Below are 15,087 nucleotides of genomic sequence, written 5' to 3'. Positions count from 1 at the left end.
ACTTGGAAGTCATCCTTAAATACTACAATAACCAAAACCACCAAATCCTCTCTGTTCAGCCAGATTCAGTCTACTGGATGGTCCTGTTAGTTCCCTCCAAAATCTATCTCAAATCTGTCCACTTTTCTCCTTTTCACTCCTACAACATTCTCCCATGCCTTGACATTAGTTATTACGTCCTGTAAAAGATGTGTTACTGGTCTCTCTACTTGTACTCTTGGCTTGTGTTCTAATCAATAGAATCCTTTAAAAATATACTGCCACAAAAATGCCTCTCTAGTGGCTTCCCAACCTCTTTGGACGGACGACAACGACTTAGCTATTTCGACTCCTGTTTCTTTACATGTCCACTAATTTTGTGCCTCCTCTTGCATAACATGCGGTAGCCCACTGGCCTTTTTTCAGTTCCTCTAAGACACCTAGCTCTTTTCCTGCACGAGGACCTTCTCACATGCTTTTCCATCTGTGGGAAGGCTCCTTCTTCTACTTTTACATGACTGGCTTCTTCTCATTCTTTCGGTCTCAGTTTACATGCCACTTATTCAAATAAGTATTGCTGGTCCTCTACTTAACTAAATATGACCCATTCTTCCCCACTGCAGAAGATGTTCCACATCTCTGGTTCCCACTGGCATCCCATAAACATGAACAGAATGTCAGGAGTTGGCCACCTACTAGTTGAGGCATTGTAGGCATTTGGACTGGAGATGGTCTCCAGGCCCACATGTAGGTACTGCAGTTCCAATTTATTCTTTCCATAGAACCACAGTTACTTCCCATCTAAGTCATTTAAATATGCAAATTTTGTTTCTATAGCAAAGGTTTATTTTTGACCCTTTCAGAATAAGAGACCTTATCATTATTACATGAAAAAAAAAATTAGGCTCTTTTTGTCCCATCTGAACCTGACTTATTCTATGGGACTACTCTAGCTGACTTTGCTGCCTAGGAGGGAAGTATGTGTGTATGTGTGTGTTTATGTTTGATAGGTACTCTGTGGTTGAGATAGTTTCTGTGTCAGTTCTTATATCAACATCACATTGTTTTAATTAAAGTGTTTTTATATTATACTCTATACTTAGTAAGGCGAAGGTTCCTGAATAACTTTAAAGATGTTTTTCCTTTTCCCACATGTTTATTCTTCCAGATGTATTATAGAATCAAGATTCTTGACACATTTTTATGAAGCATGGATTATTTTACTCCCTACCTCTTGCTTTTGCAATGATTATTTGTAAATACTTTCTATCTTTTAAATTCTTTTCCATTGAGAAAAAAATGTCTTTAATGATGTACTTAATTTCTCTTTCTTTCTTAAGAGAGGCTGCCATTTCCCCCTTTATTTCCTTCCTTATGAAGCACCTGTTACGTATAAGCACTGTGCTAATTTCTGGATATGAGGGATGGGATGGGGTATGTTACATAGTGAATTAAACAAAGTGAAATAAACAAATCAAGTTATGAAGTAAAATTGAGATAAAAATAATATTAGTTATTAAAATAGTGTTCCTTTGGGAGGACTAAAAAGTTTTAAGCATATGTCAGTTTCTGGTTAGTGTACTTATTTATTTATTTTACCTTTGTTAAACATCTTTTTATTTTTTTTTAAGGGTCACACAGCAATGCTTCATACTGGCTCGTGGCATCCCAAAATAAAGGGGGAATTTATGACTTGCTCAAATGATGCGTGAGTATTATTGCTAATTCATAACTTTTAATATTTTCTGTAATATTTGTATTGTAACAATCTTGCCAGTAAAGTGGGAGATAGAGTACTAGGAATCCTGATGTTTATATATTCTGTTCTTTACTTTGACTTTATTTGGTAGTGTAAGTTTTGTTAAAATAAATATAGAAACTATGCAAATGAGAGTTAGCATAAATTCCAGTAGAGTTTATTAGGGAGCACAATGGATCAGATTGATGGTATTAAGTGGACTCAACTGACTTTGAAATTATGACTAAAATTTGTTACTTTTTGTAATAAAGACTGATTTTCATCTGAATCTTATAGCTAATATAAATTTATTGTTTAAATGATTGTTTTTTGGCAAGAATAACTGAAAAAAATTGGTTATTAAGATTCTTTTCCATTATATCTGTTGACCTAGGACTCAAGAATATTACAGAAAGTATTTAGGCAGCTTTTTCCTGTATTGTCATATTGTATAATTCATTTTTAGTGTTAAGAATAGTTCACAAGAATGTGTTTTTTGTAATATTACAGAAAAATTACAATAAAAATCTTATAAATTAAAAAACATAGATGGTGTTATTTAAATGAAACTATCATTTTAGATAAAAAAATTTTTGTTCTTAGGTTATTTTGTCTTTTAGCTTTTTTGATTTCTGATATTTAAAATTTGTCTCATCAACTTTCAAAATTGCTGTTCACATTCTTGGATATTTTAGGTGTGCTGAAATTAATCTTTAAGATAACAGCCAAAAGACATAATTTTACTCACAGAGCATAGTTTAAAAATTAACAATCTAAAAGGAACTAAAATTTGGAAATCTTAACAGAATATGACTGAAAAGAAGAATATTTTTGATTAAAATTTCTGGTAAATAGAACCACAGTAAGTCCTCACTTAATGTCCTTGATAGGTTCTTGGAAATTGTGACTTTAGGTTAAATGAAGTATAGCAAAACCAATTTTCCCATAGGTTAATTGATATAAACAAGAGTTCAGTTCCTACAGCATGTTTCGGGCCATAAAAACTTTACTTCTAGGCCCTGCTGGTTGGCTCAGTGGTAGAGCATCGGCCTGGCGTGCAGGAGTCTCGGGTTCAATTCCTGGCCAGGGCACACAGGAGAAGCGCCCATCTGCTTCTCCACCCCTCCCCCTCTCCTTCCTCTCTGTCTCTCTTTTCCCCTCCCACAGCCGGGGCTCCATTGGAGCAAAGTTGGCCCGGGCGCTGAGGATGGCTCTGTGGCCTCTGCCTCAGGCGCTAGAATGGCTCTGGTTGCAACAGAGCAATGCCCCAGATGGGCAGAGCATCGCCCCCTGGTGGGCGTGCCAGGTGGATCCTGGTCGGGCACATGTGGGAGTCTGTCTGACTGCCTCCCTGTTTCCAACTTCAGAAAAATACAAAAAAACAAAAAACTTTACTTCTAAATAAAGACCTAAAATATTTATAATATTAAAATAAATGTGAATCACACATACTTTTAAGAAAGATTAATAAAAACAAGGAAGAATTTCTTTCTAATCTGCTTATTTCAGTTTGGGGTCGTGGGTAGCCAGAGCCTATCCCAGCACCCCAGGGTGTGATGTAGGACCAACATCGGACCGGGATCCCTTCCATCGCGGGGCTGCTCACACCCACCCACACGCACCCCAACTGGGACAGTCACACACGCCAGTTCACCTAACGTGCGCATCTTTGGGGCGTGGGAGGAAACCAGAGTCCCAGGAGAAAACACATGCAGATTTGGAGAGAACATGCAAACCCTACACGGATAGTGGACACAGCAGGAAATCAATTTTCCCCCCTCAGCAATGTTATAACAACACAACTTTGAATGAAATGATGTTATTCTAGGACTTGCTGTATCTAGTTTTATTTCTTTATTTATTGAATTTATTGGGGTGACATTGGTTTACAAAACCCTACAGGTGTACAACTCAATAAAACCGTCTCACGTCACATTGTGCTCCACTCACCCCTGCAAAGTCTCTTTCCAGCCCCATTTTCCTCCTCTGCCCACTTCTACCCCTTTCCCTCTGCAGTCAGCACACTGTTGACTGTATATATGCGTTATGTGCATGTTTTCTGGCTAATCCCTCCACCTTCTTTCACCCAGTACCCCTATTTCTTTTTATCTTTGTCTTATTCTTGCCATATAGTTTAATTATATATGTTTAAAGTGGTGTTCCTAACTTCAGCATTAAAAAAAAAATCAAATCTAGCAGCTAATCTAAATTAATAGTACCCCATGACCAATTAAGGCTTTTTCTAGGAATTCAAGAATATTTTACAATTAGGAAATTTTACCATCAAGAAATTTTCAATATAATCCATTATTTAACAAATGAAAGGTAAAAAATCAGGTGATTTTTTTTTTTTTTTCATTTCTGAAGCTGGAAACGGGGAGAGACAGACAGACTCCCGCATGCGCCCGACCGGGATCCACCCGGCACGCCCACCAGGGGCGGTGCTCTGCCCATCAGGGGGCGATGCTCTGCCCATCCTGGGCGTCGCCATATTGCGACCAGAGCCACTCTAGCGCCTGAGGCAGAGGCCAAGGAGCCATCCCCAGCGCCCGGGCCATCTTTGCTCCAATGGAGCCTTGGCTGCGGGAGGGGAAGAGAGAGACAGAGAGGAAAGCGCGGCGGAGGGGTGGAGAAGCAAATGGGCGCTTCTCCTGTGTGCCCTGGCCGGGAATCGAACCCGGGTCCTCCGCACGCTAGGCCGACGCTCTACCGCTGAGCCAACCGGCCAGGGCAATCAGGTGATTTTTTTATTTATTTTTTATTTTTCTGAAGCTGGAAACGGGGAGAGACAGACAGACTCCCGCATGCGCCCGACCAGGATCCACCCGGCACGCCCACCAGGGTTGATGCTCTGCCCACCAGGGGGCGATGCTCTGCCCATCTGGGGGCATCGCTATGTTGCGACCAGAGCCACTCTAGCGTCTGAGGCAGAGGCCACAGAGCCATCCCCAGCGCCCAGGCCATCTTTGCTCCAATGGAGCCTAGGCTGCAGGAGGGGAAGAGAGAGACAGAGAGGAAGGAGAGGGGGAGGGGTGGAGAAGCAGATGGGCGCTTCTCCTGTGTGCCCTGGCTGGGAATCAAACCCGGGACGGGACTTCTGCACGCCAGGCTGACGCTCTACCACTGAGCCAACCGGCCAGGGCCTCAGGTGATTTTATTGTATGATAAAATTGACATGTTATAAAAGTTAGTAGTCTTTCTCAGTGAAAGTTTTAAGTAAAATAGAAATAGGAAGAGATTACTGAAATCTGATAAAAACTATCAAAATTTAAGTAAATATTGTATTATTATATACTGGAGTACTGAAGCTACTTGTACTTACATAGGAAACAAGACAGTGATGCCCACAACTATTTAGAGGCTTTATACAGTAGTAAGATAAGAAAATTAATAAATTGATACTGTTGGAAGAGAACAAATACACTATTTAAAAAACACAGAGGATTCAGACTATTCTGTTTAAAAACTTAAGCGGAATAAAGCAATTGAAAAAAACCTCTTGTTCTGAGAACTATTTAAGGATTAGGCTGTGTGATGGTTTTTCCTAGCTGCCAACACAACTTTTATGAGCTCTATAGAAGCTTTTCCCAAATTGATTTCCAGGATATGTAAATTAGTAAGGTCAAAGAAAGGCATTCCAAGGTCAAATAAGTCTGAGAAACTTTGAATGTTATATTCCCAGGCCGGTGATCCACAATAAACATTTAGATGGTTTTGAATAGGGTATAAAGAACCGTATTTAACTTTGTGAATTCTTTAAACAGCAGTTGGGATAAAGTTCTAAAGCATGACATCATTATACTGGGTATTAAATGTAGTTTATCCTATTCCTTGAAAGAGCAATTCCCCGCCCAAATCACTGACTTACTAGTCTGTTGCACCTTTGAAAATGTGCTTCAGTTTCTTTTCACACTGTAGAAATTGGGCTTTTTCTGTCCATAGTTCTATGTGAAGATCAGGAGGCTTTACATCGACTCCTGTTATACATATTCTTTACCACTTTTTTGAGAAATATGCCATAAAATAAATTCAGGTCATTTGATTGACTTTTTTCTAGCTTTTGACTTTGAGTGTAATAATTACAAATCTGCTAAGCTGTGGGAAATCATTCCAGATACCTAGTTCAATCAACAAATAGTGTTCTCATTGTGTACCAGGCACACTGTGTGATCTAAGTCTCTATCTTTATGGGTTTACATTTCATTGGAGGTATGTGCTGAGAGACAGACAAGATACAGTTAGCATTAATAAGTGAATATAGTTTTATGTAGTAATAAGTATAAAGGATAAAATAAAAGGCCAGAGAAAGAATCGAAGGCTATGGCTGTCAACAGTGTAGGAAGAGATGGGGAGTCCTGGCCAGACCAATACCAGCCATTTACATAAGCTGCTCATATTATGAGTATATTGAGATGCAGTAGGATTGAAGAATCAGATGGCCAAGTGAGAAACTAATCCATTGGAATCTAAGGCGGCATTCACTGTTTTGTTCTGGCCTCATGTACACCCAGTTAAATTTTGGATATTTCTTCTGAGTTTGAGTTGGACATGCTAGTGCCTAAACTTTTTGATTTTAAGAGTTTCCGTATGAAACACAAACCTGGGATCAGGTCAATTTAGGGATGAAATGAAAAAAGGAAGAGGGTGATGGCAGTCTTTTTGGATTTCCTAAGTTTACGAGGATGAAACATTGATATTAAAGTAGAGATTACTACATTCTGCCTGGAAGTAAATGTTAATGAAAGCCAGACGGCAATGGAGATAAAAATGCTTATTTATCCAGAGGAAGTCAATTCTACTTGTCAATGTATGTAATCTGAGGTGGAGCCACTTTATAATTTGACTTGTAGTGGTGTGCAGAACAAGAGTGAAGGCATTCTAATGTAACCTGATTTCTTAATACAGAAGCTGTGCTCAGCAAGTCCAGCTCAGCACAGAGCTCTGTCTGTAGGTACTGGTGAGTAAATCAGGTGCTTCCATTCTCTGCCCGGAGGGTTTTCATTACTTGCTCAGGAATTTGTATCTCAGAATTTATTCAGGTCTACTATGACATCTTCTGCCTCTATGATCAGTTAACAATCAAGAAAAAGCAGGAAAATAATAAAATGCACAGACCAATATTTCACAGGTGGTTACTGTAGAAAAAGAGACAAGATTAGATAAGAATAACAAACTGGCAGATGACAACACTTCACAAAATAACATCTCCTTCGACAGTCAGGGGAGATGAAGTGTGGATGAATAGGTAGGTCATGGTTGACCAGTGGTAATTAAAAATAAGTGGGCACAGAGAAAGTGGATCTATTCTTGGAGTAAAAGAGGAGGAATGGCCCTGGCCGGTTGGCTCAGTGTAGAGCATCGGCCTGGTGTGCAGAAGTCCCGGGTTCGATTCCCGGCCAGGGCACACAGGAGAAGCGCCCATCTGCTTCTCCCCCCCTCCCCCCCTCCTTCCTCTCTGTCTCTGTCTTCCCCTCCCACAGCGAGGCTCCATTGGAGCAAAAGATGGCCCAGGCGCTGGGGATGGCTCCTTGGCCTCTGCCCCAGGCGCTAGAGTGGCTCTGGTCGCAACAGAGCGACGCCCCAGAGGGGCAGAGCATCGCCCCCTGGTGGGCGTGCCGGGTGGATCCCGGTCGGGTGCACGCGGGAGTCTGACTGTCTCTCCCCATTTCCAGCTTCAGAAAAAAAAAAAAAAAAAAAGAGGAGGAACAGGTGGATATCACAAAATAGCCACAAGACCCATTTGTAAGCAATGTGAAAAATGACTGAGTCTTTAAGGGCTAGAATCCTATAATAGCTGACAGAATTGAGAACTAGAGACTTAAAAAAAAATCCAAGTGAGACCAGTTTTGATACCAGGCTGCAATGATCTGGGGAAAGTCAGGCTGTGCACTCAGTACTGAAAACCTTCATTAGCCACAGTGCAAGTACATAGGATGCACAGAGGAAGAGTTGGTAACTTACTTTCTAGAGAGGATCAGGGAAAGGTTTACACGGGTTTGACATATCTGAATTTCCTTTTGTGGAAGAGTAGGGATGTGATGAGGGAGGAGTTGTTCTATAGTATACAGGAAAATCTTAAGTTGGGCCCTCTGGAACGTGCAAAATATATAGTGAACCATGATTAGATGATTTTACCTATAAGTAAAAAACATAATTTCATGTTTAGGTTTTATTTTATGTACTATGACATGAATATTTGAAGACATTACAATCTAGTCAATTTAGTTTTCTTTTGAGTAACTGAATGTCATGAAATGTCAATATCATGAAAGAAATAAAAGGAGCTTGTTCTAAATGAAAGGATTCGCAGTGAGTATTATACACACCACATGATATGTGAACTTTTGACTTGATCTCATTTCCTCTGAAGAAAAGGAAGAGAAGAAAGACAGGAAAGCATAATCAAATAACAGCAATAAAGAGAATTTTGGGGACCATTGGGGAAATTTGAAAATAGGTGATATAACAGATTTATCACAAAAAATGGTGACGATTCTTTGTCTTTCCTTTTGTCCATGCCCTGTGCAGGGTGACTTGGTAGCTACTCCCATAGAGCCAGCTTCTCTTTTCCCACCCCGTGATCTGGGCTGGCCGACAGAAGGTGACAACATGGCACTGTGCCATTTCTGAGCAGAGGCTTCTTAGGGTTCTTGCGTGCTTCCACTCTTGTGAACATGGCGTCACTGTCTGATCAAGCTCTGGAGGGGAATGAAAGATCTGTTGGGGGAGGGTTCTGCTGTCCCACCTGCATCCATCTTGGACCAGTTTGTACTCAGCTAGCTACCTTCTAAACTTGGAGAGTCACCATGCCAAAGACTAAGTACATTAAAGGTCCTGAGAAATACTTCAACTAAAGAAACCAGCATTTTCCATATACATTGATCCAGCTCCCTCTCTTTCCACACAGCCAGTGACACTTGTTACACTGTGGGTGTACTGTTCCAAGGACTGCCCTTTGGAAAATGAAGATCACCACTAGTGAATACTTTTGACAGTGGGGTTCCAAAGATTATAAATATTTTTATTTGGTTGTATCTTGTACAGATGAATTATGCAATTAAATTTTTGACAAATTGGTCATGGCATAATAGTGTGCAGTTTCCAGACCTAAGGAACTTGGGTACTCCACCACTAGTCATGACTTTGATGTAGTAATTTACCACTAAGTCTCAGATTCCTATAAAATGGGATAAAACTACTGATTCACAAGATTATAATAAGGATTAAATGTGGGAAACCTTGTGCATAGTGTTCATGCATAAGACTAGTCTTGGATTCATATGAATTGGATTAAGGCTGCATATAGTTTTCAGTCTTTAGTTTTTCTCAGAGTTTCAATCACACCTTGATGAGCATGTCCTATTTGAGAGCATGTGTGGGCCAAGTTCAATCTCACAGGCTTTTGCTGGAAGGCTGCTATGCAAATTACACTTGATTTTTATAATAAATAACATCTGTGAACACAGTTGTAAAGTTCTCCCAGGAATGATAGTTCACATAAATGGATCCCTGTAAAGCAGGGGTCTCAAACTCAACTCAGCATGTGGGCCGCAGAGCAAGATCACAGCCGTTCGGCGGGCCGCACTAGGTCTACAAAAGGCAACTGTTACGCAACACTTTTCAGTGTCACAAAACAACCAGAAACTGTAGTTTGTGGATTAGTCTGCGGGCCGCAAAAAATTGTTCAGCGGGCGAGCCGCGAGTTTGAGACCTCTGCTGTAAAGTATACTTTTGTATAACTCGAAGTTTTTTTCCCCCCATTTTACATATTTTATTGGGAAACTTAAAATATTACATTCATTTCCTACATGTAAGTGTTTTGAATATAACTTAGCATCATCATTTATAAATTATTACACTGTTGTATGATTTGCCTCAGATAATCTTGGCATAATATAGATATATACAGCTTTTTGAGTTCTTGACTGCTGTTTTTATTTTTTGGTTTTCTTTTCTGTTCATTGTTCCTTCTTGCTGCTGTTGGTGTGACAGTTTATCTGAGCACCTCAGGTTCCCTCCTCAGTTTGTGTGTCTGGTAAGCTTTGGACTGGGGCTAGGTAGGGTGGGTCAAGCTTTTGGAACTGGTACAGAAGAAGGAATAAGCTATTGGTATAGCGCAGTGGTCGGCAAACTCATTAGTCAACGGAGCCAAATATCAACAGTACAACGATTGAAATTTCTTTTGAGAGCCAAATTTTTTAAACTTAAACTATATAGGTAGGTACATTCCTTATTGAGGTAGCGCCCGCACGTGGTATTTTGTGGAAGAGCCACACTCAAGGGGCCAAAGAGCCGCATGTGGCTTGCGAGCCGCAGTTTGCTGACCAGAGGTATAGTGTATTAATTTCTTTCAGCACATTAATTTTTACCATCTTTGGTTGCGAGGGGACTTCTTCTTGCTTAATTCCTGGTTCGGGGCAAAGTTTTGTGCTGCCCTTTGCTACCAATTAAGTAAGGTGGAGTTTATATTCCTAATGGTTCTTTTTTTGGTGATGTCCTCATAGGAACAAAATATACTGTGTAGATCATGTTTCTGCAATATCTGTTATCATTTTTATCTAATTTAATTCTTGGATTATTTTATCCAATTTTACTTATTTTTTATTTTTATTATTTTTATTTTTTTTAAATTTTTCTGAAGTGAGAAACAGGGAGGCAGAGAGACAGACTCCCACATGCACCCAACCAGGATCCACCTGCAAGCCCACCAGGGGGCGATGCTCTGCCCATCCTGGGCATTGCTCTGTTGCAACCAGAGCTATTCTAGTGCCTGAGGCAGAGGCCATGAAGCCATCCTCAGTACCCAGGCCAACTTTGCTCCAATGGAGCCTTGGCTGTGGGAGGAGAGGAAAGAGATTAGAGAGAAAGGAAAGGGTGGAGGGTGGAGAAGCAGATGGGCACTTCTCCTGTGTGCCCTGGCTGGAAATCGAACCCAGGACTTCCACATGCCGGGCTGATGCTCTACCACTGAGCTAGCCAGCCAGGGCCTACTTATTTTTTAATATGCTCTCAATTTTTAAATTTTAAAGTCATAAGGATGCCTTTTGAATTATTTTGCTGGCTAGTGGCATTTAAAACTTTGTAGCTTTGATTTTATTGTTATTGTGTGGGTAATTAAAAATCGATCAATTCATTTTAAAAGCATTTGTTAATAGAAATTTTAAAATGAAACCGATAACTGTTGAAAAGTTAATTAGGATTTAACAGTAGAACCTAACTTCTAAAAATATTCCCATTCAGATGTATTGATTATGGTAAAATACACTTGTGATAAAAGGCAAAACTTACTCAGATACTTTTTAAAGCTTTTCTCCTTCATGAGTTGTGAGAGTAATGAGAATCTCTTCTCAGACCACTGCTGAAATCAAGATATGTGCATTTCAGTGTTAGTGTGATTTATTGACAAACTGTTTTTCTGTAGTCTTGATTGCAGGGAAGGTGTAGATCTTTTAATTTTCTCATGAATTCATTTGCTTTACCTGATTTTCTTCCTCTTGAAATACATTGTGTCTGTAAAGTCATGGTGCACTTTTGACCAGTCACAGGAAAGCAACAAAAGATGATAGAAATATGAAATCTGCACCAAATAAAAGGAAAACCCTCCCAGTTTCTGTAGGATGATGTGGCAGCATGTGCGCACGCGCAGATGATGACGTAACATTGTGTATACAGCGGAGCAGCCCACAGCCATGCCCGTCGAGATGTGGACGGTACAGAGGAAAGTTCAGTGTGTTCTGTGGCTTGCTAAATTCGAATTCGTGACCAAAGTGCAACGTCAATATCGGTGCATTTACAACGAAGCACCACCACATAGGAATAACATTACTCAGTGGGTTAAGCAGTTGAAGGAAACCGGCAGTTTGGTGGAGAAACCCCGTTCTGGTAGGCCATCAATCAGTGATGAGTCTGTAGAGGCTATACGGGATAGCTACCTAAGGAGCCCTAAAATATCTGTGCATGAGCCCACATCGAACTGCACTGAATAGGTATGAAACTGGGAGAGTTTTCCTTTTATTTGGTGCAGATTTCACATTTCTATTGTCTTTTGTTGCTTTCCTGTGACAGGTCAAAACTGCACCATGACTTTACGGACACACTGTAGTTTGCTTCTACTCTGCTTTATTTGATTTTTATTATATTAAGAAACACAAGTGGGTAAAAGGTCTGTAAGATTAAACAAAAAACAATATGATGCATTGCAGAGCTACCAGTATAAATTACTTGAAAGGTCAGATTTAGAATTTATAATTAGGGTTTATGATTTTGGTCGCCCTTTAAATATTGCCACTCGGGTTTAAGTGTGATCATTGTAATTTTAATTCTCTGCCTTTAATTCAACCATTAGAATCCTTAGTCTGAATTATAATGTTTGATTAGAGAAAGCATTTTTATTAATTGTAATGTGAGTTAACTTGTTACATTGAAGGATAAAGTTGGATTTCTTGGTAGCTTGTCATGTCTTCTGTTTTAAATGCAAAAATGTCAGTGTTCTCAGTTTCCGTCATGAAACAATACTGTGAATCTTAAAATTCTGCAAACATATTATTTTAATTGGAAAGTGAAATTGACAGTTATAGAAAACCATGCATTGTTTGGAATTCTAGACCTAGTCTTCCCTTAGGAATTGGTGAGAGGAGAAAATAGGGCTTTATGTAATCAGTTATTTTGAAATGATTTGAAAACACATTAAAAAACAGTGTAGAGATTTATTATATTTTGGTTTTGTGGTGATTTAAGGTAATTGGATGCTGGTCTAAAGTAGCCAAAGCACTAGAGGATTTTCATACTTAACTTTAGAGATGGATTGTATATGACTGCATTTACTGATGACATAATTTGGCCCATTAAAAAACCCAATATATAATGTCTTAAAAATTGTCGCACAGCGTTTCAGTGTTAATAATGAAACCAATGCAGAAGAATTGTGGTAATTTGTATTCTGTAACTTAAAATAAATGAATAAAGTCATATTGGGGGAGTTGAAATTCCTGAACAGAAAAGAGTTAGTTATAATTAAACATTTTAATTTTTGTACATTTTAATTTCAAATTCCTGTTATGCCCAGATAGCCTTTGATTGATTTATAATTTTCTTAGTACTTTCAACTTACTTAGATATATTTTTTATAAAACTTTAACTCCTATATCTAGGAATAGTAAGAAATGTTATGTCACACTAACTTTGATGTAGGTTTTATGTAATTTTTATGTAAAATGTTGTTCCTATATTACTATATTGCCATATGTAATAAGAGTAATATGTTCACACCTCCAGAAACATTGGAGGAAAGTGATAAAGTCTACCTTTGCTATGTTTTACTTAATTTTACATACTTCTTACAGTTGTTAATCAGTAATTTATTTTGGCTATAGAAACATCAGTGCTGTGAACAATAATTCCTGTATCTGGATTATAAACTGTAGAGGATGCTATTTAGCGTTTATCTTGATGTCCATATAAAAATTTGCTTTATCATCAGTACGTCTCTTTAACTGTTACAGAAATTCAGTTTTAAAAATATTTATTTACTTATTCCTATATATGTATATGTGTGTGTGTGTGTATATATATATATATATATATATATATATATATATATATTTAAAGAAGAATGTGGATGCCTCCAAATGTTGGAGTGTATACTTGTTTACTGGCATTCGTAATTAACTGAGGATTTGAGAGAGGACAGTTTGAATTTCTTCTGGGGATTTCTAGGTCAGGCAAGGTAGCATAAGTACAACCAGTCCACTACATGTGTGACTAAGTGAATCTGTATGTATGACTAATGCACCAGTCCTCTGTGGTGTGTGGTGGCTCTGTTGGCCATTTATGGAGTAGTCGTATATGTGGAAGGATATTGATCCTATGAAAATTGATGAATTGAACTTAGTTGCAGAAATGGGAATAAAGGTATCTCTATATGGTGGATTTTTCAATTCTTGGAACTTGTAATAAAAATAATTTTTTTTTGTTTTGATTATCTTTTTCTGAAAGTCTTGACTGCAATAAGTAGTTTTTCTTTTTTTAAATTATCCTTTCCATTTCTTTTCTGAATTTCTGTGCTCCATGGCAAATTTGTATGTATCTTATTTCTGAATCCCTTCTTTTCTTTATGCTGTATAAACTTGTTGAATCCATTCTCAGCTTAGAAAAGAATGGTCACCTCATCTTTTCAGTTTCAGATTGACAGCTGATGAAGTTAGGGTGGCAAGTAAACAGGCACTTGCAAGGAAATGTGAATAATGACTTGCCTTTTTCCATTGCCTCTTTCTAAATCTTGTAAATTTACATGACTTTGTAAAACTATTTCTGTCTTACAAGATGTTTTTCTCTGTGATAATACTTTTAAAATTTGTCTTGATGAAAATGTTAGTTTTTGTTACTGCTTTTAAAAATGTGCTCCAGCCCTGGGTAGGCAACTAAGTTGGTTAGAGCCTCGTCCCTACACCAAGGTTGCAGGTTCGATCCCTGGTCAGGGTACATATAAGAATCAGCCAGTGAATGCATGGGTGAGTAGAAGAAATAGATGTTTCTCTCTCTCTCTTCCCTCTCCCTGTCTCTCTCTAAAAACCCATCAATAAAATAAATTTAAAAGGAATATGTACTCCCAGTGAAAAGTTTACTCTTCCCTTGATATAATTTTCTGTTATAGCAATAAAATCAAGTAGACTATAAAATAGAGAACTCTCGCAAGTTATTAATTACAGGCTTCCCTTTGATACATGTTTCCTTAATGGGCTGGGTTCTGTTAATTAAAATAAAACATGATATTTTGGGGAAGCTGTACTAACCTATCAACAAATAGAGCTAGCAGAGAAAGTCTATGCCAAACAAGGTTTAACGGCACTTCATATGGTTACTCAGGTCTTGTAGTATCAGTCAATAGCTGTGTCTTTGTGGAGGAAATAGGCTCACTGAAGACATTCTTTCAAACAAAATCTGGTTACAGAGCTTCATTTCTTCATGGAATAACTGAAGAGGAAGGGGAGCCTTTGTTTTATACTGCACGAGTGTGTTCTAGTTAATTAACATCCTTTATCTTACCTAGGCAGCTTTACTTAAATGTGCCGTACGCTCTGAAGATTGCAATTCTTTTTCATAACCCATTACATAATTAATTCATTTTCACAGAAAAAGATCTTCTTTACTAACAAATAACTTATTTATTTATTTATTTATTTATTTATTTTTTATATATTTTTCTGAAGCTGGAAACGGGGAGAGACAGTCCGACAGACTCCCACATGTGCCTGACCGGGATCCACCCGGCACGCCCACCAGGGGCGAAGCTCTGCCCACCAGGGGGCGATGCTCTGCCCCTCCGGGGCATCGCTCTGCCGCGACCAGAGCCACTGTAGCGCCTGGGGCAG

General features: G+C 38.8%; 1 protein-coding gene across 1 annotated transcript in view; it reads left to right on the top strand.

Moving 5' to 3' along the window:
* WDR70 (WD repeat domain 70) overlaps window positions 1-15,087 on the top strand; it is a 281,551-nt gene that overhangs the window by 98,882 nt on the left and 167,582 nt on the right. Inside the window, exon 9 of the mRNA XM_066378869.1 lies at window positions 1,611-1,687. Within this exon, the coding sequence (XP_066234966.1) occupies window positions 1,611-1,687 (77 nt within the window). The remainder of the gene's footprint in view (window positions 1-1,610; window positions 1,688-15,087) is intronic.

Source organism: Saccopteryx leptura, chromosome 1 (assembly GCF_036850995.1).
Source record: "Saccopteryx leptura isolate mSacLep1 chromosome 1, mSacLep1_pri_phased_curated, whole genome shotgun sequence".
In the NCBI taxonomy this organism is placed as follows: domain Eukaryota; kingdom Metazoa; phylum Chordata; class Mammalia; order Chiroptera; family Emballonuridae; genus Saccopteryx; species Saccopteryx leptura.
Note: the sequence above shows the minus strand (reverse complement) of the source record. Positions and strands in the feature narration are given on the sequence as shown.